Source organism: Belonocnema kinseyi, chromosome 2, assembly GCF_010883055.1.
Source record: "Belonocnema kinseyi isolate 2016_QV_RU_SX_M_011 chromosome 2, B_treatae_v1, whole genome shotgun sequence".
Classification (NCBI taxonomy): domain Eukaryota; kingdom Metazoa; phylum Arthropoda; class Insecta; order Hymenoptera; family Cynipidae; genus Belonocnema; species Belonocnema kinseyi.
This window is the reverse complement of record NC_046658.1, coordinates 171,419,097-171,444,272: the sequence shown is the minus strand read 5'-3', so window position 1 is coordinate 171,444,272 and position 25,176 is coordinate 171,419,097. Positions and strand designations below refer to the sequence as shown.

At 32.7% G+C, this 25,176-nt stretch overlaps 1 protein-coding gene across 1 annotated transcript in view; it reads left to right on the top strand.

Annotated features, from left to right (window-relative positions):
• Positions 1 to 11,866, top strand: part of LOC117167662 (neuroendocrine convertase 1-like) — a 110,869-nt gene extending 99,003 nt beyond the window's left edge. The window contains exons 12-15 of the mRNA XM_033352753.1: positions 2,998 to 3,164; positions 7,490 to 7,623; positions 7,811 to 7,942; positions 11,667 to 11,866. Of these exons, the coding sequence (XP_033208644.1) occupies positions 2,998 to 3,164; positions 7,490 to 7,623; positions 7,811 to 7,942; positions 11,667 to 11,813 (580 nt within the window). The 3' untranslated portion in view covers positions 11,814 to 11,866. The remainder of the gene's footprint in view (positions 1 to 2,997; positions 3,165 to 7,489; positions 7,624 to 7,810; positions 7,943 to 11,666) is intronic.
• The last annotated feature ends 13,310 nt before the right edge of the window (positions 11,867 to 25,176 follow it).

The following is a 25,176-nucleotide window of genomic DNA, read 5'->3' as shown; positions in this document are numbered from 1 at the left end:
CGTGCACTTCCCCCACTATAAACGTAGGATAAGTGAAGCGAATCGAGTCAGATTTGGTGAAAATCGAAGAAATTGTGCATGATTTAGAAGAATGCAAGAAGGACAAAAAGAGTGTAAAATGCGTTAAAAGAGTATTGAAATTGTTCAAAGAATAGAGCCGACATAGTGAATTTCAGATGAGTTTTATGTGAGTTCTTATTCATGAAAAATAATGATCACGATTTACTTATTTTTATTTACACATATATAATACGTGTAATACATATAATAGATATAACACACTTCGAAAAATAAAAAAAACATTCTTTAAAATTAAATTGATATACAAAAAATACATGAATAATACATTAGAAGAAAAAATTAGAAAGAAGAAAAAAATGTATATATCTTTTAAAATGATTCAAAATTTTCCTGAAACATTTAATAAATTCTCCAGAATGATAAAAACATGCCTTAAAATCTTCCAGATTATTTGTTTACAATCTTACAAATGGTTTTTAATATTTTTTCAGAATCCAATTTAAAAGATAAAAAATCGTTTTTTATTTTCCTTTCAATTTTAATTATATTTTTTCATTCTTTTAAAACCTTTTCAAATGCTTAAGAATCTTCTAATTTTCTTGTTGCAATCTAAAAAATTTAAGTTTTGTTAAAGAATTTTCTTTATATTTTCAAGTTATATATTATCTTTTAAATTCTTTCAAAACTTCTAAATATCTGTTAAAATGATTTAATTTTTCCCTACAATTTTTAATAACACCTACAATATTGAAAAAAATGCAATAAAATGTTTCAGATTATTTTTTCCAAAATTTTGGATGTATGTTTAAATCTTTTTCAACGTAATCTTAAAATAATGACAGGGTTTATACAAAAGAGTTGAATTATCTACCCGAAAATATGAAATTTCAAAGAAAATGTAGATTAAAAATTTTTAAAAATATTGTAATGTTCAACCAAGTAGTTGAATATAAATATTCACATGAATTTTCCACCAACAAGAATAATCTTTTACCAAAAAACAACATTCTTTAATAAAATTCATGATTTTTGTTAACAAACAGTTGCATTTTCATGATAAAAATAATTTTAATCATAAGTGAAGTATTTAGATTTTAAGTTTAAATATTAATATTTAAGAAGACAAAATTTCCAAAAAATAAATCAGTTTTCAACCAAATTAGTTTTTAACTAAGAAAGATTGAATTTTCATCCAAAAAGATTAATATTTTACCAAAAGACAACGAATTTTCAATAAAATATTATCCACCAAAATAGATCAATTTTAATTAAACAGATGCATTCTTAACCACAAAATATGAAGTTTCTAGCAAAAGAAATAAATTTCCTACCCAAAAAGATGAATATTACACAAAAAAGTTAAACTGTCAAACGAAAAAAGAAGTAATTTCTAAAAAAATAGATGAATTATTATAAAAAACAGGCAAATTTTCAAGCAAACAAAAATAGTTGAACTTTTATCAAAAAACGTTCAATTTTTTCATGATTTGTCATTTACATGCTATTTTTGTCAATATTATGAATGATTAAATATATGTTTTATTACTAATTCAAATTTCGAACGCTTGAAGCTAACATTTTTTCATTTGAAATTATGAAAACTAAAGTCGAAAATTGTTTGAATTTTAAAGTTCAGTGAATGAACAATTTTTAAAGTTTTATAAATTGTAAAGAAGAACAAAGTGAATCCACACTATTATTTTCAATTTAATTTTTTTAACAGAAGACTTTTTAAATTAGAAGTAAAATTATTTTGATTTTAGATACATACAAATCAATCCTTGTTCAATTGTTATTCATAGATCAAAAATTGTTTTGAAATCTATTCTAAATGTTCCCAAAAAATTATTATTTAAATAAATAATCATAAAATTTTTTTCAGGAATCTTAAGAAAATGTTTATATCATCTTGGAACCTCTCAAAAACCTTGAACAGCGTACAAATTTTATTTCAAAATATTTAAAAATCTATATTTTGTTTTTAAGTTTTTGGAATATTCTCAAATTTCAAAGAATTTTGGAATTTTTTTTTGAATTCAAAAGATTTTTCAATATTCTCTTGAAATTAATGAAAAAAAACTTTGCTTGAATCCTAAAAAAATTGTTCGTTTGTCTTCAAGTTTTTGAAAATCCTTTAAAAATTTAAAAATTTCATTTTTAAATCTTGAAAAATCTATATTTTGTTTTGTTAATTTTTAAAAAATTCATTTGGCATTTTTTTTACAAAATTAACATCCGATGTAGAGTTTGGCTACTTATCAACAAAAGCACTCCATGTTTGTTTATAAATAAGCTAAGAATATTTTTAGAGGATTTTTCGTTTTGATTCTTTTAAAATTGACCACAATTGTTAATTAATTTGACAATATTCATTGAAAATGCAAGACTTTGGCTAGTTTCAAAAAAGAAATGAGCTGAATGTTTGGCTACGAAATCGACTTGTGTTGCTGATGAAATTTGTTGAAATTATTAATAATTGTTTATAATTTTGAAAGTATAATAGTAAGCATTTATCGAAAAGACATTTACAATCGATGCCATTACAAAAATTCAAACATGCATTGCTGAGTCATTAGCAAAAAAACGTATAGATTCAAAAATAGCCTGGATTTATATTTGTTTATGAAAATTGCTTTAAACATTAATAATTCCTAGAAATTTTCAATGTATCATATAAATCTTATCGAAAAGATATTCTTTGTGGATTCCATAAAGAATTGAACCTATTCGTTTAAAAACATCCCAACTTTAAATTTTTGCACAAAAATAATTTAAAAAATTATCTAATGAACTATTTTTTAAACAATTTTTTCATACTACATACTATTTCTAGACAGTTTTACGACATATGCAAGACATTTTTGGTTGCATCTAAAATCTGTTACAAAAGTTATTCTTATGAAGAATTTAAAAAATGTCGGTTTTGATCTTAAATACAAGATAATAAGTTTTAATAAGTTTTTTATATTTTTATAGAAGTAATTCAACTCTTGCATACGGAATTCAGAGGATTTTGAAATTTTATGTGACTGCAAATGTTGACTCGAAGGCTGACATAATTTCCTTGGAACACGTACAAATTGAAACGAACATCAAGTACAGCAATCGTGGTTCTCTACAGATGCATTTAACGGCACCTTCAGGTAATACAGATCTTTTGAAAAATATTGCTTCCTAATTTATGATTTTAATTTCTTATTCCAAATATATTTTCAATCGAATCGTAATAAATTAATTGACCATGAAATAATAATAAACAATACCTGGCCTCGATTTAAGAAAGTTATTCTTGTTTGTTTTAATTACTTTTTCCCCACGGAAGAGCTAGTGTTCTAAAGAGCTTAAGGGCTTATATAAATTCTCACGAACATTACAAAATACTGAAGAATATGCTCCACCTTTATGTGATTTGAAAATTCAATCCGCATTTATAAGCGTTTTTAAATTATAAAAGAACTCACTGTAATAGAAAACATACCATATAATTCGCATTAAAGTGTGTCTTATTGAGGGTTTCTACAACTAAAAAAATAAATAATTATAATGCAAAAAAAAATTTGTATTTAAATATATTTTTAACACTTCTTATTTTTGTTTTCAGGCCAGAAATGTAAATTTTCTACCAAAGAAAGTTATTGTTAACGAAAAATATCAATCTCTGGCCAAAAATATAAATTTTTAACAAAATAGTTCGTTAAATTTTCCACCCAAAAGATTATTTGTCTATCAAAAACACTCATTTTCAATAAAGTATATGAATTTTTATATAAAAAATACCAAATTTCAACTAAAATAAGAAAATTGAAAGGGACGCAGAAATAAATGTTGAAAAAACAACAACTAATTGTCAGAGAAAACTTTTTGTATAAAAGGAAATGATTTTTTAACCAAAAAAAGAAGAATTAAATTTTTAGATAGAACACTCCATTTTTAAACAAAAAAATTAATTCTCAACAAAATAATTCAATTTTGAACCCAAAAAATATTTTTCTGCCTAAAAAGATAGTTTCAAAAACAATAATATAAATTTTCAACCTAAAATATAAATTTTTTTACAAACTTTTGCATTTGCGACCAAAAGATAAATCTTCTATAAAAAAGACGAATTTTCAACTAAATAGTTGTTTTTCAACCAGATAAATGACTTTTTAACAAAAAATAGAAAAGTTAATTAAATTTTCAAGAAATGTGTGTACTCTTCTACGAAAAAAGACGAAACTTCAACAAATAGTTGGAACTAAACCCTAAAACAGATAGATTTTCAAATAAAAATAGAGTACTTAAATTTTCAGCGAAAAAATAATTTTCAATAAAAATGAAAGCAAATTTTAAACGAAATTGTAGAATTTTCTACCAAGAAGAATAATTTTCTATTAAAAAAGATCAATTTCCGACAAAAATGGAACAGTTACATTTTCAGTTTAAAAAATTTCCTGACTTTTGGAAATGATTTATTTCACTCTGGAATATTTTTGTGAAAATATATGTATTAATTATGTTATATATATTCATCTGCAAAGTTTCAAACATTAAATGTAATATGCGATTGATCCCGAACTTTCAAATCAAGTATACTGAAAAATTGCTCTATTGAATTTTCAGAAATAAATTAGGCATTTTTATAAACAAATAAAAATTTCTAAAAACGGACCTAATTTTTTCACTTTTCTGTGTGGATTAATATTGCTGACAAATTCGAGACAATACTGTAAAAATTTCAACGTGGAAAAATAAATAGTTGTTGAATAAGGAATTTTTAACTGAAGCTGTTACACGCTTTAAGTGTGCGTGATACCAAGCGTGACGCGTATGACCAGAATTCATTTGTAAAAGCCAGAGGTAAAAATGTACTATACAAATGTATTTATTTCTCCACTTTGAAATTTGTACAGCGTATTCTGGAATGTGTGAAGAATATTAATCCAAAAAACTGAAAAGATTAGGTTTTTTTTAGCAATTTCTATTTGTTTATAAAAATGCCTAATTTATGTATAAAAATTCATTGCAGCAATTTTTCAGTATGCTTCATTTCGAAGTTTGGGATCAACCGCACATTAAATAGAATGTTTAAAATTTTGTTGATAATTATTTATTCAGTTTGAAAAAATTTAAGACTGTCACTTTCTTTAACATGATAATTTTGAAAAATTTATTTTTCGGAAATTCTGCATATCATATTGAATTAAAAATATAATTAATCAATATTTAAAGGAATCAATACGACGATCCAGAAAAAGCCTCGTACATCCTAAGAACACGGAGTGACCCAAGGATAACCGCCTTCTGCATTTTTCCCGCAAGTGTTCAAGCATATTGCTGACACGCAGGGATGCTTTTTAGGCCATTAGCAAGTGAAAGCTTGGCACCTCCAAGAACGCCGATGATAAGGACGGTTAGTTTAACAGAATATTCCGGGTACAATCGTTGCAACTTCCTTATAAGGTCTCGATACCTCTCTTTCTCTTCATTCTCCTTGGCTATGATGTTTTTGTCAGCTGTTGCAGAAACTTCGATAACGAACATGGTTCGCTTCTCGAAGTCAAGAAGAACCATGTCAGGCCTCGAGTGAGCAACAGAAACAATTGTCGAGAATATAAAGTTCCAGTATATGCGGCATTTCCCATTCTCGTCAATTAACTGAATTTCCCTAGGAGCATTTAGAGGAGCGATATTAAGGTTAAGGTGGAAATGACACCGTCTTGGCATGCAAAAATGAAACCGTCCGTACCAGACTTCAATCCGGGCGATTTAAGGAAAGTAAATTTTAACTCACAAGACATTGACTGATCCTTCACATTTCTGTGGAAGATGCCGTGCATCCTCTTATCGAGGAGCTGTTCACGAAAGTTTTTCTCTTGTGCTTTCTTAATCCGGGCTTTCAGGAGTGAGTACTCAAGATAGATAAGATTTGATGAATTTTGCTCACCCCTAATACTGAAGTTAAGTCCGAGTGTTTCAGCAGCCTCCTACCCTGCTTTGTACAGAAACGCTCCTTTGCCCCCTTCTTCGTAATTCCTGACCATTTTAAGAAGAGGGTCTCTTCCATTTGCAACTCTATGTTCTGTATCCAGAATGATCCTGTTGTGAAGACATTCAAGACTCAATATTCCGAGACCACCTTGACGGCGTGAGAAGTACAGTCGCGAAACGGAAGACTTAAGATGCATGCTTTTCTTCATGTGCATAACCTTTCTTGTCCCGATATCAAGGGATCTAAACTCGTGCTTCGTCCATGGAACTACTCCATATGTATAGAGTAGTACCGGGACGGCAAGCATGTTCGTTGCAGATACTATGTTCCTCGCCGACAATTCGAAAGACCAAATCTGTCGGATGAGACGTTGCATCTGCTTCGGAGAGTATCCTTTATAGATGTCACATCCTGAATGCGGCTCTGTGGCACGCCCAGGTATGTATAAGTCTCTCCAGCGGAAAGGTGTCGTATGGCGCTTCTATCAACGAGCTCAGGATCTTCAGGGATGCCATTAAGTTTTCTTCGTTTCAAATAAACCTTGGCGCAGTTGTCTAACCCAAATTCCATTGCAATTTCCTTAGTATATCGTTCGACAATCCCTAAAGCTAGATGTAGTTGCTCTTTTATTTTAGCATAGATCTTAAGATCGTCCATGTAAAATACATGAGTGACCTTGTACTTGCGATCTGCAGGTTTGACGCACAAGTACCCGTCAGAATAACGAAGTGCTAGAGATAGTGGCAATAATGTAAGACAAAAGAGGAGTGGGCTCATGGTTTCGCCCTGAAAGACACCTCTCTGAAAGGTGACCTTGTTAGTTGTCACACGATTTTTTCCAGATGAGATAGTAAATCTGGTTTTCCAAAGTGGCATCAATCAACAGATGATAAGTCTATGGGAGGTCGAATCGAAAGCTTTCCGATAATCAATCCAGGCCATCGATAGGTCACGCTGGTAGAATGCTGCATCTTTGCAGACACATCTATCGATAAGCATGTTCTCCCGACATCTGGCTACGCCTTTCTTTGAGCCTCGTTGTTCATACATTTCTTGCCACACAGGTTCAATTACCCGAACAATTCTATCATTTGGGATAGCTGTGAATATATATATATTTCTACAATAAATGCTTTAGATTATGTTAAATGCTCTTAAATGCTTGCGCACTTAGGGACTGTGGGAAGAGTTAACATCTCATAAGAACGAAAATTGTAAATATTGAATTAAAAAAAATGTAAAACAGACCTTTAAAACGTGTGTACAATAGTTTGAATATCTTCTGCTTTTTAATTATTTTTTAAAATATTAGAGCATTTATTAAAACTTTAAAAAGTAAACATATTTTTAATTTTGGAAATATTTTTGTTTTTCAATTTATACACGTACGTTTTCAAAAAGTTTTGTGCATAAAATATAGAGAAGCAAAAATATAAACATTAAACAGTATTTACACTAAATGTATCTCTAATAGAAAAAAGATTCTAATTAATACAGGTACGAAGGTGCAAATCCTAAGTCGCAGAAATTTGGACAGATCGCCTGATGGTTTCACAAAATGGAAATTCATGTCGGTGGCAACATGGGGTGAGGATCCTCATGGAATTTGGTCTCTCGACATATTGGACGAGGTAAAAAGTGATATAATTTCTCTTTTCAGGCAACTCGGATAATTGCAAATTTAATTAATTGTGAACAAAATAGATATAAAGGTACCAAAAACTCATAAATTTCCCTCGAACTATTTTCCAATATCCGTTTACGGTCCACCCACCTGCATTTATTTGCATAAATTGATACTAGGTCTCATTTATGTAGACTGGTCCGGCAAGAAATAATGGGTCTCTAGGAGATTTTAAGCTGATTCTACATGGAACGAGTGAGACTCCTCAATATCGAAAAAAAGGTTTTCGATTATATAATGATGAATATAATCGCTCTCGGAAAATGGTAAAAATAATAAAAATTATTTTTAAACTTTCACGTTCTCACACTTTTCCACCCTTCACTTCCTCTTAACCCCCCACCCTGAATTCCCCTTAATTTCCCATACTGTTTCTCTCCTTATGTCTCTTTAATTCTCCTTCATCCCCCCCCCTTTCTCTCTCTTTCCTACTTATTATTTCACACGATTCAACTTCCTTCATTTCCCCTAACTTTCCCTACTCCTCTTTTCATTTTTCCTCTCTTTCCTAATGCCCCTCACCTAATTTCTCCCACTGCCTCTACGTCTCTTCTTTTCATTTCCCCACCTGGAGAAAAAGTACCGCGAACAGGCGGACAGCACACAATGAGGTGAAATGAAAAAAGAAAAGTTAAAAATTACACTTAGGGCTTACTTATGCACCGATTTTAGAATAATTTTTAATTCAGAACTAAATTTTTCAGAGAATGGTGCAAGTAGATTTTTTGTTTATTTAATTTTTCAACTGGTTTAACCCTTCGCGGCATGCATTTTTCTATTAAACTAATTTTACGGATATATGCATCTTAGGCGTCAGATTTTGATAATTCAAAATGGCGGATCAAAAATGGCGGACACATTTAAAAAAACGTATTCGATTTTCGTTAAAATTGTTACTCGGGGGTTATTGAGTTCGCTGATTACGAACCCAGAGAACGATTTGTAAAAATTAAAATAGCGGTTCCAATGTGACGGACTTTAGATTCGCTATCAAAAACACCAAAAAACCCCCGATTCCAAATTTTATAAAAATCCATTATTTTTTTGAATTCGTCCGCCATATCAGATAAGCCATTTTCAATTTTGCAAATCTGGTTCCGGATTCATACTCAACGATCCCAAAAATCCCAGGGTAACCACTTCATTCTAATTAATTAAATTCATCGTTCAAAAATAAATTCTTTCGGAAAAAAGAGCAATTTTTGAAATTTGTTTATTTATAACTATCTATAAACTTATGCAATACATTCGTCATAATTTTTTTATATTATACATTTTTTCAAATATGATGTCAATAAGACATTTTTTATGTTACTTTAAAAAAATTTAATCTAGAAAAAAGCAATCCGTCTTTAAGATGTTCCTTGATTCTATTGTTAGGATGATACCTGGCCATTAAAATTGAAGATCAAGGTTTGTTAATTATTCTATAGAAAAATACACATTGAACATTTATAGAAAGAAAAAAATAGTTTTTTTCTGAGAGCATAATGGAAATTATAGTAGCAATGATGCTTTCCTAAAGAAATTGACACTTATTAACATCTCTTGCTTTTAAAAAATAATAATATAAACAAATTATAATTTGAGGTACTAATGGATAAAAATAAAGCGCTCTTTTTCGTATTTATGCTATGAAACAGTGAAATAGCGATATTCTTGAGTTTTTGTAAATGAATGGCCAAAGAATGTGCACTTGTGTTTACGATTTGTTTATGAATGATATTGTTCGACAAAAGTTAATTTAAAAAATTATGCATACCCAATTTCAAGAAGCTTTCAAGATAAAAATTTTCTTTTTGTTCATTAACCTCTACGAAATGTATTTTTGGTATAATTTGCTTATCAATTTTATTAAGTTAATTTTATTACGAAACTTTGTCAAAGAACATCATTTACAATAGAATTTTAACAAAACTTGAAGAAATAACGCGTTTTCTGCCTACAAATGCCTAGAATGTTCATTTATTCAAGCAATTTGTATACAAGATAAACCAATAGTGATAATAAATAAATTTTTCTATGTGCACATTATTGTTAATGTGCTTTTTAAAATCAATACAAGAAAAAAATTACTTTTCGCTGCCTGAAAATAGCTGCATGTAAATTTGTTTATGAAAAAATGATTAGTAATACATGGAAAAATTTTCGCACAATCATTATTTACAATATTTTTTCGCAAAGATAAACAGAAAAAATATTTCTTTTTGCTTAAATCTGAAATTTGTATGAGCAGGTATCAGCCTGACAATGAAAGGAAGCAAGTTTAGGACAGAATCATAGTTTAAAGACAGATGACGCCTGATGTCGATTATTTATTATCAAAAATTGTTTATAACAACTAACTTTGCATCCAAGTTATAGGAAGGTTAAGAAAATCGTTTTCCAAGAGATAAAAAAAAAAAGAAATTGAAAAAATCGACATTCCTTTTGCCATTAGTTTTATCATAAAAATAGAATGAACAAAAAAACAAAAATCTGTTTAAAAAGAAGTAAATTCAGTGCATAATTTCATTCTTAATGTGGTTTTCAACTTGACTTTTTTCATTTCAACCCACTGTGGGACGGACGAACATCTGACCAGTGCTCTAAAAGTTTCTAACTGGGGTTACGAAACCCTAAAAATAATTACATGGAACTTCCGCCTATTTTAAAAATCGCCTATTCGAAAGTTCACCTATTCGAAATCCCCTGTACAGGATTATTTGAGATTGCGGAGTTCAATCACCTGCCACCACGGTCCATGTACGGTATAACCCGAGTCAATTGCTGGACAATTGAAAAGAGGCCAGAAGAGCTGAAAGCCGTTGTATGTTTGAATTGAGTTTTTTAGCATGATGTCGTGAAAACAAAGACAACACATAGTAATATTTAAGTGTAAAATGTAATTTCTCAGTCATGTTTTTTTCTTTTGTCGATTAAAGAACTTTCAGTGTCACGAAATAGAATAAAGTATCCAAAATTTCTGATTAGTAAATCAGATCGGGTACTTTAACCTTACATTTTAGATAGTCGATTCTATTTCGTGAGCATAAAAGGTCTTAGATCGACAAAAGAATGGGGCGTGACTCAGAAAATGAATACGACACTTGAAAAAGATTACTGTTCAGACCTTTATAACTTGCTGTTATGTTCAGAATTTGTTCTCCAAAAATTCGTATGCATTTGCAGCCCCATGTACTAAGCTTTCATCAAAACTGACACTTCCACCTATCCTAGCATTCTACACTTTAAAAAATAATCATATTTAGATCTTTATAACGTACTTTTATGTTTCAGAATACTTTCTCTAATAAGGCGCTTGCGCTCCTATCTTAATAACTATACTGACCTTCCACACATTTCCACTTATCCCAGCATGGCCGCGATATTTGAGTCGCTTTTTGATTCTATTATATCAACTTTTAGATGGCAAGCTGTACTATTTTCAGAAAATGTTATATTTATCAGGTCGTGCGTCAAGAAAAACACTGAAATGCATACAGGCTAATCGAACGCGACTTTTTCAACTGCGCATTGCTAAAAAGTGCGGAAATATTTAATATTACAAAGTACAAACTTTTAATATCACATTAATAATAAATTATTGAAATAAAGGAGATGTTTCTTCGATTTAATTTCACTTATTTTTTATAAGTGAAATTTTGTTTGCATTATTTATTTGTTTTATTATTGATAGTATTTATGGATTTCAAATAGCCCCGCGCTTTTCGGCACATGCGCAGTTGCAAAAATTGATTTCAGCGGTCTCATCTATGCCAGGCCACGGGAGCTAATGAATGTTGTTTGACAAAAATAACCTGAATTTCGCGATAGAGGTAGAAGCCCCTCCAGCCTTCCATTTATCGAACGTGTATAATTCCAGGCCGTTAAAATAGGTGGAAGTTCACTTTATTTGATATAATTCCACTATTATAATTTATTAACTTTTTTGAGTTGGGGTTTACTAATGTATCTAGAATGCAGTGATAAATAATTCTACTTTTACAGGACGACCTAAATTACCCCAAGGGAATGTCCATCAACGAATTAGATATTGATTCACAAATGTTATTTTTCCCAGAAGAAAGAAAACGCAGCAAAAGTGGGCATACAGACTGGCTTATGCGAATTTTGCTCTCACACTATCTACATTAACCATTTTGTTAAAATTGTATTTATATTGAAATAAAGCATAAATTTTATCAAAAGTTATTGCTAATATTAAAAAAAATATATAATTTTTAATTTGATAGGAGAAACACCGAGGATCGTAATAATATTAGCTGAGCGAAACAGAATTGTCCTGTGTATTATGTTAAGGCCGTGTCCAGGTGCATCGGAATTCTGTAAGCTTAGACAAATATTTTCAGTAAATATAGAAGCATGAACACTTTTGTTGTTTTTCAGACGAGAAAAACAGCACGCTCACTAAGCGCGCGGTTTTGTTCTTTGTCTCCCGCCATTTTTAAACTAAAATAAAAATACAGTGTGTGGACCATGAAGCTGTTGAATTTTTTTTTTTAATACAAATTTTCGGAGAGAAAGATTATCATAACAGAATTTTTTTCTGCATTTTTTAAATTAAGCCACAGTAATCAGCAAAATTAAGCCACATAAGAGCCACATAAGAGCCACAAGTCCAATTAGAAGAAATCCTACACTCCGCACAAAAAGTTTCATTCCTTCTGAAAAAATGTTTTTTTCAAAAACTGGGTATAACATAACAGGTGTATTTTTAGAAGGTCTATAATTGTCGCTTAAAGATTTTTCGTGAACTTTTAAAAGCCCTTGATCTTGTTTAGTAAATGACAGCGTCTTTTGGTATCTCGATCTGTCGTTGAGTTTGGCCTTCAATTTAAATCAGCCAAAAGTTTCGCCGCAGTATAAGCTAATGAGCTCATTTTTTAGTGTTTCGGGATTAAAATCAAACTCATTTTATATACAACTTTATATACATGAGTTCGAATTGAAGGAAGAGTAAATCCTAGTATATGTTGATGGAGTTGGCAGTAAATTCTAGTAATAAAGAAAGGTTGCGAGAATAAAAAAACAGAATAATAGTTTATACATGAAGTCAGCCACTGATTAATATTTTGACGACCGAAATCTCACAGGTAAACAGGTAAGTTCAGACAAAAAAATATGAAATACATTTTTAAATTCTCTCTAATTATTTTTTCTAAGAAATTTATTTAATTTATTTTCTTCGTGCTTCAACCAATTATTTGTTTAACAAAATGCCTATCGACCAAAAATGGGTGAATGAACACGTGGTCCATTAAGTAAATTCAGTAAATACATTTAAAATAAATAGGCAAGACAAAAAAGATAGGCAGACAGATATCTTCGTAAAAAAATGTCTTTTTTCTCTCAAGTAGACAAGGACAGAGGCACAAGTGAGGGCAACGGCGTGTTCCGCAGATATAGTCCGCACATAGCCGAATGTCAACAAATAAGATGTTTTATCCTTGATTTTATTCTTTTTATGGAGCAAACTTTTTTTCTTAATGCGTACGTTCAAACAAAAATTTTTCAATACTTAGCATTCCCACGAACAAATACCCTGAAAAAAATTATATTAAGAAATTATTGTTGCATACAAATAATTAACGTATGGGGCATTATTCCTGAAGTGCCCCACCTTCAAAAGTCATGTCTTGCGATTGCCTTCAAATTTTCGGAGTTTGTTTGCCTGTATGATAGTAGTATTCGGACCAATTTATAGACTTTTACTATTTTCCCTCCTCGAAATACAGGGGGTGAAATTTGCATCTCCCGGGTAAAGCGAGTATTTTCAAATAGTCATAACTTCCATTCTCCAAATGATAATTAAATTTTCTATGAGTGATTCCTGAAGGGGTTTTCATGCTTTTGCATTCCGTGAAATCTATTGTTTTTAATTTTTTAATTTTTATAAACAAATTGCCATTTAAAAAGTCCATTGAACATTTTCTACTTTTCGGGCAGTTTTTATTTGTTTTAAGTATTTTTAAACAAAAGGTGAAATTTTTTCCGATTGAAATGCTGTTTGTCATTTTGGGACTGAAAATAGTTACGTAGTTATGCGAAGATATGGGCGCAAAACCCTTGTCGCGCGCTTCGACAAGTCGGCCAGTCCAGCCGATGCAGCGACCGATGTTGTTTCCTTCAAATTCGATTCATTCAAATACACTTTTCATTGGTACGGAAACTTTCCAGAAATTAAGTTTAGCGTTTCTGAATGCATCGAAAAATTTTGCATATAGTTATAAACAAATTAGGAAACATAAGTCTTTTTTAAGAGAGCGTTCACCTCCTGCTCCTCCATAATGTTTTTTGTTGCGGTTTTCTGTATATTTTTATCATCACCGTCACATAAAACAGACTATTCAAACTATTTAAACTATTTATATAAACAAATTTTACAGAATTTGTCCTGTCTTTGGCTTGGTCTCGTGTATAGCCGAAAAACAAAAGACATCCAGGTACATAGATTTTCATTTGTTTCTCATATTGTGACTTTACAGGAATTTATCTGAGGCTTCTGACGTAAAATCAGCAATTAGTGTTTCCTGATTTGACAAAAGGCAGTAAAATGTGTGGTCCTTGTAGAAAAGAACGTAGAACTCTTAATTGATAGCCATTCAGAGTTATAGAAGAGCCTGGTATTAATGTGGAGGAAGAGGTAAACGAGGACACAGATTTTTGCTTGCCAAGAGAGGACAAAAATTAGCAAAGAAACTGAAAATTTTGTAATAAACTTCTACGAAGATAACGAGAATAGTCGACAGATGCTAGGTAAGAAAGACTTTATATCTTTCAAAAAACTAGACGGTACACGTGAGCAAGTACAGAAGAGACTGATTCTGTGGAATCTTTTAGAATTATTTGCCAGATTTGTTGCCCAGCATGAATATGTAAAGATTAAATTTTTTTAATTCGCACCACTAAGACCAAAGCATTGTGTTTTAGCTGTAGAAAGTGGAAATCACAATGTTTGTGTCTGCGTTTATCGTGAAAACGTAAAGGTAATGTTAAATGCGATTTATATTAAACGTTTAACTGAGGGAACTGACAGGCAATTGTCAGATTATCATGACTGCCTTAAAGAAATCATGTGCAGTGAACCTACTGACGCTTGTCCTTTTAACGAACCCGAATCTTTCCCTGACATTGGAACTTTAAAAAAGTACCTGACTGATCAATTGGACGTAAATAGTTTCGACACACTGAAATGTCAAGTTTGGCAGGAAATTGATAGAAGCACTTTGAAGACCGAAATAGCAGACGCTGATGCTTTCGTAGAAGCACTCGGCACTAAACTTAAATACCTCAAACCTCACGCATTTTATGCGAAACAACAAGGCTTGTTTCTGAAGCACGTGAAAGTCACACTGAAAGAAGGAGAGTACTTAATTTTGTTTGAATTTGCTCAAACTATGCTTTCATAATTGAAAATCCTGCACAATCTTTCCATTGGAATAATCATCCAGCAACTATATTTACAGTAGTTATTTATTAAAAAGATGAAAACGAACTGAAGCATTTTAGACATGCAATCATCTCAGATAATTTAAGTCACGATACTGTAGTTGCATTCACATTTCAAAAGCATATCAAGAAGTAATTCAGTGTTGCCAACAAAATTTATTATGTGACAGACGGAGCTGCGCAGCCTTTTAAAAATAAATATACCTTCATAAATCTTTGAAATCATAAAAAAGATTTTGGTATTTCTGCATAAACACATTTCCGGGCAACTGCATATGGAAAACGTCCAGGTGACGGGATTGGTGAAAATTTGAAAAGACTTGCGGCAAAAGCTAGCTTGCAGCGCTCAGCACAGAATCCAATCCTAACTGCGATTGAGTTATTCGAATAGACTAAGAATCAATGAAAGGAAACAGTAATTTTTTCAGTTCGGAAGATCACATAGAAATGACCAAAAAAAGCGAACTAGATAAATTACGATGAATTTAGTGCAGCTTCGCTGGAGAATCATGCATTCAACCAAGTTCCCGGTGGCACTGGGTAATCTATCTGAGCGCGCGAGGAAGGGTTTCACTCGGATATATTGGCATAACTACATAACTATTTTCAGTCTCAAAATTCCAAACAGCATTTTTATCGGTAAAAGTCTAGCTTTCCTTTAAAAATACTTTTAAAAAACTGCCGGAAGAGTAGAAAATGTTAAATAAATATTTTAAATATCAATTTGTTTAAAATTTGGAAAAAAATAAAGCAATAGATTTCATACAATAAAAGACCATGAAACCCCTTCAGGATTCACTCATAGAAAGTTCAATTCTCATTTGTTGAAAGGAAGTTGTGACCATTTGAAAATAGCCGCTTTGTTCGGGGGATGCAAATTTCACTTCCCGTAGCGCGAGGAGGAATGGTAGTAACAGTCTATAAAATGATAGGTATACTACTATCATATAGGCAAAAAACTCTAAAAATTTTAAGGCAATTTAAAGACATGACTTTTGAAGTAGGCGCATTTCTGGAATAATGCCCCGTGTATGTAAATGTGACGTTTAATAATGTAGAAAACGAAATAAAAATAACACGTAATTTGCGCATGTTATTAACTTCATAAATAACAACGAATGTTAACCGGAGGACGTTCCCCTGGCCTGTTCTGCTTACCACAGCACCTAATGAAAAATCCTAATACACTGATGGTGTGGAACAATGACATTCATATTTGTTATTATAAAATTCTTTAGAATTGAGCGCGTGGCGTCTAATGGAGTTTCTGAGAGTAATTGTGGTGTCAATTCGAATACCGCTCTGCTGTCCATATTTATGCCCGCCCGCCGATTTCTATTGTCATTATATATTCCACGAAGAACTGTATTACTCTACAGTATTGCAACGACATCACAAGCAGAAGTTGTCAATATTTTATATTCTTCGATGGGCATGGGACTAAAGCTATTACGTCCTATTGCGCTCAAGTGAATTGTTTTACTGACAGGAAAAGTGTATCTTTGTATTTCAAATCGCTGAAACGGATTTATTTGGGGAATAAGCCGAATAAGTGCCATTTGATGTAGATCAAATCCAAATATAAGTAAAGTAGAAACAAGAAGATCCAAATAGGTAATCTTATTTTCCTACGACAATAAAATATTGCTAAGTATTTTCTGTTATATAAAGGGTTCGCTTAATTGATATGTTGATTTCTATTTTGAGGACGGTGAAAAATATATCTACGCTGGTAAATGGTAACTATCCCTGATGATAATACAGATTTCCTTATATTCAATGTTAATTTTATAGAGACAGAAACGTATTGTCACTTTAAAGTTTATGAAATAATGTACTGAATTACAAAAGTGAAAAACAACCGATATTTTTTAAGGATAGTCCAGACTGCACTTATTGACTTTAATTATAATTTGACTAAATTGAATTTGAGTAAGATCTGAGGGTAAACTCACAAATAAATTCATGAATTTCACACGTGATAAATGTAAATGTATTTTTTTATTCTTGTAAACTTCTTAGTTCAAATGTAGGGTCCGGAAGCTGCAAACACGATCCTTCTTTAGAAGATCGATCCTGAAGCAACTCCAGGTGTATGTACTCCGACTTGTTACTTGTTACTTGTTACTTGTTACTACCGCCCAGCCAAGCTTTACTGTTTGATTTTACATAAACCAATTGAATAGGTTCAAAAAATAATAACAAGTATATCAATCTTATTATTACATTATTATCGATTGCTGTGATTATATAAATTCTAGGGATTAATCAATCGCCTTTTGAACGTAAACTTTTAAAATCGTTCTGAAAATCCAAATATACTTGGTTAATGATTCTACTAATTTTTTTAAAATAATCATTGAGCGGGGCATGTTGTATTTCATAATATTGCGATTGCTGTGAGTAAAATTTTCTTTTGAATGTGAAGGTCCAACCCCGGCGAGGGTTTCATCCTAAGATCGAACGGTCTCCCTTTAGTTGAGAATATTGATTAAAACCCTAATTTACTGTATAATTCTTAGTTTCTTAATATTAAATTTTATTGTACGTATAAAAATTATAGAACTAACTCAGCGGATCAGCTTACTGCCTGACAAGACAATTGCCAATTCTTATTGTAACAATAATACGTGATGAAACCAATAATGTCAGAAAACTAGTGATTTCACGGAGGTTTTAACACTTTATGCATCATAAATGATTAAATACCTTACCTCCTTGCTATGGATCCATGCGTTTTAGAATACACTTTAAACGAATCATTTCGTGGAGTCGGGTTTTGAAAGCTCTGGCGCCCCAGAACGGTCGTCGGATTCTCGGGGGTACCTGCAAACAGCTAGGCCGTTCTGATGTACATACCTACAGAGACACAGGAACACACCGAAAAAATGGTATAATTTTTGGACTCTGTGACTGTCGAAACATAAAGATCCGTTAAAAACAAGAGATAAAAAATTTGGAAGATTAAATTACACTCTCATGAATAAGCATTTTAAAATTTCAGAAAATTAGTTGAATATCTGTATTAGACAGATACAACCTCAACGCGATGAACATGTCATTGAACCTGGGGGCGCGCCCTACGTGGAGTAACGCGTTAATCTAATTAGAGATTTCTTGATTCAGTCTATCTAAATCGTCGACTGTTAGACAGGTTTCTGGATTACTTGAAGGAACAAAAACTCTTATCAGGGCATTGCGGGGTATCTGCCACGAAAGTAAGGCACCGAGTATCCAGGGTCTTTTGGCTACTTTTTATGAGCCGCGCTTTGCGCTCTCTCCTTTCTTGTGCTCAGCAATGTTATCTATTCCTCACGGAGAGTTCCGTTAGCGGCATTTCTGTCGTGCCGGCAATATATTCCCCGTTATTATATTTTCCCCATGCTTCTGATGGACTGCCCCAAAAATTTACCTTCTACATTTTGTCGTCGGTAAGAGGAGGGTCTGAGAATATTAAAGTTTTTTTTTAGGGAGTAAAAAACAAACTTTTTTTACTTGTTTCTAAAAAACAGATACGGGAAAATTGACAAAAAATTGAAGCCTTGGGAACCAGAATACATTGACTCTTTTATTCTAAGTACCACTTGCTTGTTACATTTTCATATTGCTTAGGATTGAAAACACTTTTATATTTCAGTTTGACATTATTTAAATTAAATCAATGATGTGGTAGGATGTCGTTTACATTTACTATTGTAAAATCCTGTCGGATTGGGCGACGGGAGCCTAAGTGAGTTTCGAAGATTAATTCTGGGGCTAGGTCGAATACCTCACCACTTTTCATGTTTATTCCTGCCCGCCGTCTTCCGTTGTAATTATATAATCCACGAAGAATTCTATTTTCTTCAAATATCGCAACTACGTCACCAGTGGATGTTGTTAATACTGTTTCTGTTCTGGCTGGAATGGACAGATAGGTACTGCGACCAAATCGTAATGTAATTGGTTTGTTAGCGGGAAAATTAAATCTTCGAATTTCGAACAAGCGTTGCTGATTGCTGTGGGGAATAAGCCGAATAAGTCCCATTTGTTCAAGTTCAAATCCAAGTATGAGTGCATGAGGACGCCTTCTAGTAGATCTGGACCTGCAGCGAGAGGCCGGCTCTCTAGGATGAACAGAATTTTCAGCAGAATGATGCCTGTCGGCGGAATAAGACATTCCGGAACGAGAAAAATCAGGGATAGGTTCTCCATTAGGTAAACATTCGAAGAGTGAACACAACTCTGCAATAAGGGAGAAATGGCAACAGTTTTCTTAAATTAGATTATCAAACGCTTTTATAAAATTATGTCATTAAAAACCCCTAAAAATAGATTTATATATAAATTCATTTTTCAAAGAAACTAAGAACAATTCAAACCCAGATTACAGTACTTTTTAACCTAGAAAAACATCGAATTGAAAGGTATTTTTATTCAGAGACTATTAGCTATTAATGAATTATTATTTCGTTTTCTTTTGTCGGCTTTAAAAATTAATAATCAGGGACACAGATTTGAAGGTAAAAATTCTTTTTTTTCAACAAATAAATATTGTAACCCGCAATTTTTATGCAAAGTTAACTTGTCTTAAACTTTTAATTTGTTTAACTATAAAATAAAAAGGAAATATAATTTGCATGGGGAAACACTAAGGTGTTTCTGATATACACAATTTCTTTTTATTTAATAAGGCTTGTACTAAACTGTCCATGCATTTAAAAATGCTAAACGCTAGTCCAAGGATGACATTAGGAAAATGTTCAGGTGTAATACTTTTTGAATTTAAAATTATTTCGCGCCAAAAGATTATTACTCTAAGGGGGCTCAAGAGGCGCTGTTCTGGTGTGGGGTGTGCGTGTGGATAGAGAGTCAGCTCGACTATCATAAAAGGAAGAAGTTTTTTTAAAAACTTCGATTGTACCAACAATTGTTTAAATATAACGTGGTAAAAACTATTTGTGGTATTCATTGTACCGAGCAGAATGCTTATCAGCATTTTAGATCCTGGATTTATCGTTTCGAGAATTAAATAAGATTCCTTATTGAACATTGAACAGAAAAAGATTCTTTTCGATGAGACCCTGCTCTAAATATTCCTTGAACTTGATTTCATGAAATCGACTATTCAACTTATATATTCTTTGGTAAAATCCATAAAATTACATATCGTAAGACTAACTAAAAAATACCAATTCTAATTCATACTTAAACTCAGTTTATTCAATTTGGACACATATGATTCAGTAAAACAGGAAACATAAAATGTAAATACGTAATATTATAGAACGATACACATTTAGTTTTGAAATTCAAACTCGACGAAGTCTACGTTCTGTATTTTAAGCTCTTGTGGCTTCTTTTCAGTAGAGGTAATAATATCTCATAATCTTACTATTTATTCCATATTAGATAATTTCCGTATTTAGGCCGATGACCTGTTGCTCAGGTAAGGCAAAGGGTCCCTAACTCAGGGGGGTGGGCGTCACTCGGGCCGCGACACTTGTCGGAGGTCGTTTACTCGAAAGGCGCTCTGAGCCCCTTCTGATCTTCTCTTTTAAACTGCAAGGTCAAGAAGACTATTTTCGAGTCTTGCAGCGCTTTTTATATTCTAGCCCCGACTCTCCCTCTTTCGGTTACGCAATTCCCGGTTGCTTGGGAGTTCTTTGGAGCCTGCGCTTTAGAATATCTCCCTTGTGATGCTTACTTTACGAAGGATTGTCAAGGAGATATTCCTGTCCTGACACTCGCCGAGGTGTGTCGAGAAAATCTGACAGAACAAAAGAAACCATATAATCACTTATACTTATCTCGGCTCATTCAAGCGTGACTGCTTCGATTTTGTGTAGTAGGTCGTTTACGTCTATTTGTACGAGCCCGTACTCTTCCCTATTGTTCAAGTACGGGTTTCTCAGGTTGTTTTTATCCTCAAACTGCCATATTGCTGAGATTGGCCATACCTGTCCTGATGTCCAAGCTCGATACTTGTCGAAGTCGGCTGGCATTTCTCCCAAGTTCAGGTTGATGAGTCCCTCTAGTTTCTGCTGTGCCTCTGCCTTTCTTGTCCTCTGCCCCTATCGGTTCATCGTTTCTATGACGTCTTGATGAAGATCGAGTTTTGGGTTGAGGCAGTTGATTTTTATAGGGCGATGGTTTGTCCTTGTCATCTTTCTTAAAAGTGAGGCGATTCGGCGTGTACACTGTTATTTCTTGCAGGATATTTTTCTGCATAATTTTGCTATCTTCGGTCTGCACATATGAACCTTCCTGTATGAGGATGGCGTTGAAGTCGATGGCTATGGTGACTTCTCTCGTGATGCTTGCTTCACTTCCACCGTAGCTTCTTTCTCTTTTTCAAGGGTAATCACTATCGGCGTTGGTGCCTCCGTTTCATCAGGTCCATCATCCTCGATCGTGATAATTTCAAGAGCTGGTGGTGTTGAGTTCTCGTTATTGTTGGTTCCCACTCTTGCGTTTATCTTCTACCTTTTGCGAAAGTGGGTAGCGACTGCTGTCGATGCTGTTGTATTTGGGGGCAGTACCGCCCGAATTTTTTCGGAGGCCCTAGAACACAAGCGATGGAATTTCGTTCTCCCCACTTTCTATTTTTCTGCGCAGAAAATTTTTCAAGTCGTCGGCGTGATATTGTCCTCTCTGTCAATCATTGTCCTCAAAATATAGACATTTGTTGCAACTTGTTTCTTGACTCGGCATGGCCCTTCGTAGAGTGAGAGTAGCTTTGCCATGGCTCTCGTCGTGGAACTTGACACATTACAGGCCTATGCTAAAACCCATTAGCTGACCTTGAAGGTGATTCCTTTTTTCTTCACATTTATCTTCCCTAATAACCTCTCCCTTTTTGTCTTGATTCGTTTTCGAAGTATCATCAGCTTCTCTTTTAGATTACTTTGAGGCGGTAGGGGGATGTCAGATAGAAGGTCGATACATCATCTCCTAGGCTTGTGTCCCCACATGGCCTCATATGGCGTGATTTCAGTTGTATCATGATGTGATTCGTTATTTACTTTTTTTATTGTTTTCCAGTTGTCGGTACCATTCACTATGTTGATTTGGCGGTAGGAGGGTTCGAAAGAGCTTAGCTAGTTCTCTATTAACACTTTAGACCATATTAGCCTGTAGATGTCTTATTGATGTCAATATGATTTTCATTTTTCGTTGTTCTAGGGCCTGGCGCTACTTGTGACTGGTGAATTGAGTAACTGGATCTGAAAGTAGTTTTTGTGTTGCGCCGATTTCTTTTGCAAATTCGTCTAATTTTTGTACTGCTATTTCACTGGTAGCTTTGGGAATATGATACAATTTAGCATATTTTGTGAAGGTGTCGATTATGACTAGCAGATGTTCATAGCCATATTTAGCTTTCGTTAAATGCCCGAAAAAATCAATTGAGATTATCTCGAGAGGTTCTTTTGCTAAGAAAGGCTCCTGTAACTCTTGCGATGCTGTTGTAGATATCTTATTTCTTTAACATATGTCACACGTAGCCAATGTCTGTCTTGTGAGTTTAGCCATGCGTGACGCGTAGAAAGACTCTCGTAGTATCTTGTATGCCTTTTCCACCCCTGGGAGGCTTAAAAAATGTGACATTCCCATATAATGGTTTCAATCGTACGTGACGGTACATAAATTCGATAAATCGTGACATCGAAGTGCTCAGGAATTTGAGAGGAAACGAACTAGGGCTAGCTTCAAACTAGTTTATTTAGTGTATATAGTTTATATAGCCGACTAGTCTAAAATTTTATTATAGGGCCATTTGCCACGAAAATATACTAAAAGATGGCCGCGATAGTTCTCGTAAGAAAAGGTTTCTTGATTTCACATTGTTCTTCAAATGATCCTGAAAATATTAGCAGGTAATCTTTTGGAAGGAATAACGAAGAGTCTTTCTTAGCTCTCTATTCAGAGTGAAAACTAAAGTTAGAAGACTTAGAATATTTCTATAAGAAAAATACTTAGAGAAATTTTCGAAGACACTTCTTTTTTGGAAAAGGGGATAGTTGGAAGGCAGGATAAGGAGGAAAACAGTCCTTCAGATCTCCCTTCAGGGTCACCTCTTCCGATCTTCCTTTTAAGCTGCAAGATCAAGAAGACTATTTTCGAGTCCTGCAGCGCTTTTTATGTCCTGGCCCCGACTCTCTCTCTCTCTCTGGTTTACGCAATTTTGACTGCGCGGGAGTTCTTTGGAGCCTGCGCTTTTCAATATCTCCCTTACGATGCTTACTTTACGAAGGATTGCCAGGGAGGTATTCCTGTTGCCTATTTTTAGGGAGTTTCTGCAACTCGCTTTTTACAATATATTATATTATACTATGCAAATCATTATCATTTGTACACAATTATATTTTATTGTTTGTATTTTAGAATTCATAAAAATAAAGATGTTTCTTGGTTTGTTTCACATCATAATCCTACCGTAAGTGACATATCTAGTATTGTAAAAAGACGTGCTTGAACATATTTGTTACAAAGATTTTCTATTTTTTGGAGGTCACAATTTTAAACATCTGCATAAAATTTTGAAAATATTTAAATAGTGAGTGTATAAATAATCACACATACAAATTATTTTATAAAATCTTACTTACAGGAAATTTCTTAGACAAAGTAACATTTTCAGAACACATTAAAACTAACATTTTTCATTAGGTTGAGTTCAGATCAAAATTTCGTGAAGAATACTAATATTTTCCTCTGAGAAACTAGTTTCTAAAAGTTTTGTTGCTCTGTCTACCTTTTTCAAAAATAATTTGTAAGTCTAAAAAGGTAATTTTTTTACATTCTCATAATTTATGATTGAGAAATAATTGGAATTGTCCAAAATTTGACACCACAGTTTTTTAATGGATCTCCACGTTTCGAGAACCCCTGAATCCGAAAATCAAGTTTTTACGATATCTTATGTCTGTCTGTCCGTCCGCCCATCAGTAAACACGATAACTCCTGAAAAAATGAACGAATAAAATCGATCTTTGATATACTTTTTTCAGATCCTAAAAGAAAGGTTGGGTTCGTTAATCTTCCATTCTGGATACTAATTCAAAAAGTCAGCACATTTTGGAAAATCGAAAATTCAAATTTTTAAGCACAAAAAATAATAAAAATTTGTATTTTGTGGTAAAGCCACGCAGGATACGAAAAAAGATGACTTTACAAAAATCGTGATACCAAAAAAGATCTAAAAATTTGTAACAAATCATTTTTTGATAGGATACGTAGTTTTGATTAAAAATAAAAATGAAAAGTTTCAGGAAAAAAGACAGAACGTACAAAGAAAAACGGATAGAAAAGTTTATAACCTGAAAAGAGATACAATTTTCCTCAATAATTTATTACATTTTGATAATTTATGATGGAGAAAGTATTAGAACTGCTAGAAATTTGACATCACAATATTCAAATTTTGAACCAAACGACGCAAAATATGAAAAAAGTCTCATGTCCCTTGCTGTAAGTTTTTAAGGTAAACTGTTTCATAATTATAAATTTTCATTTGGGCAAATAAAAATTTTATTCTGGTCTTCACATCCATATTCTTTATAACCCTAATTAGGACCTGCTTTCATGGTACAATGCATCGACGGTTTCGTTAACAAATAAGGAATTCTTTATTTTAAAACGTTTTCATTGCAAGACCAAAGAATTTAAGCCCAAAAACCTAAAAGTATTATAACCAATAACCCGATAACTATATCTTTTAAGTTTTCATTTTACTACGTGACTATTATAACAAGGAAAATCCTACACAAAAAAAAACTCATTTTCCCTATTCATCAATTCTTATTCTAATTTACCGCTCCTTCATTTACTGATTAATTTGAGAAAGTATTGAAATATCAGGATACGTCTGAAAATAAGGTTTATTTCTAGATGTGCGCAATTTCGGATGGTACACGTGGACATCACAACGTAAACAACTAGTATTGTTTCATCTGCGCACGTCAATATTTAGAAGGTTGCCATATGTGAACTTCGAAATTTTGTCCTGTACTTTCTCCTTTAGAAATTAGTATGGATAAAATACGCATCAACAATAAACTTGGAAAGA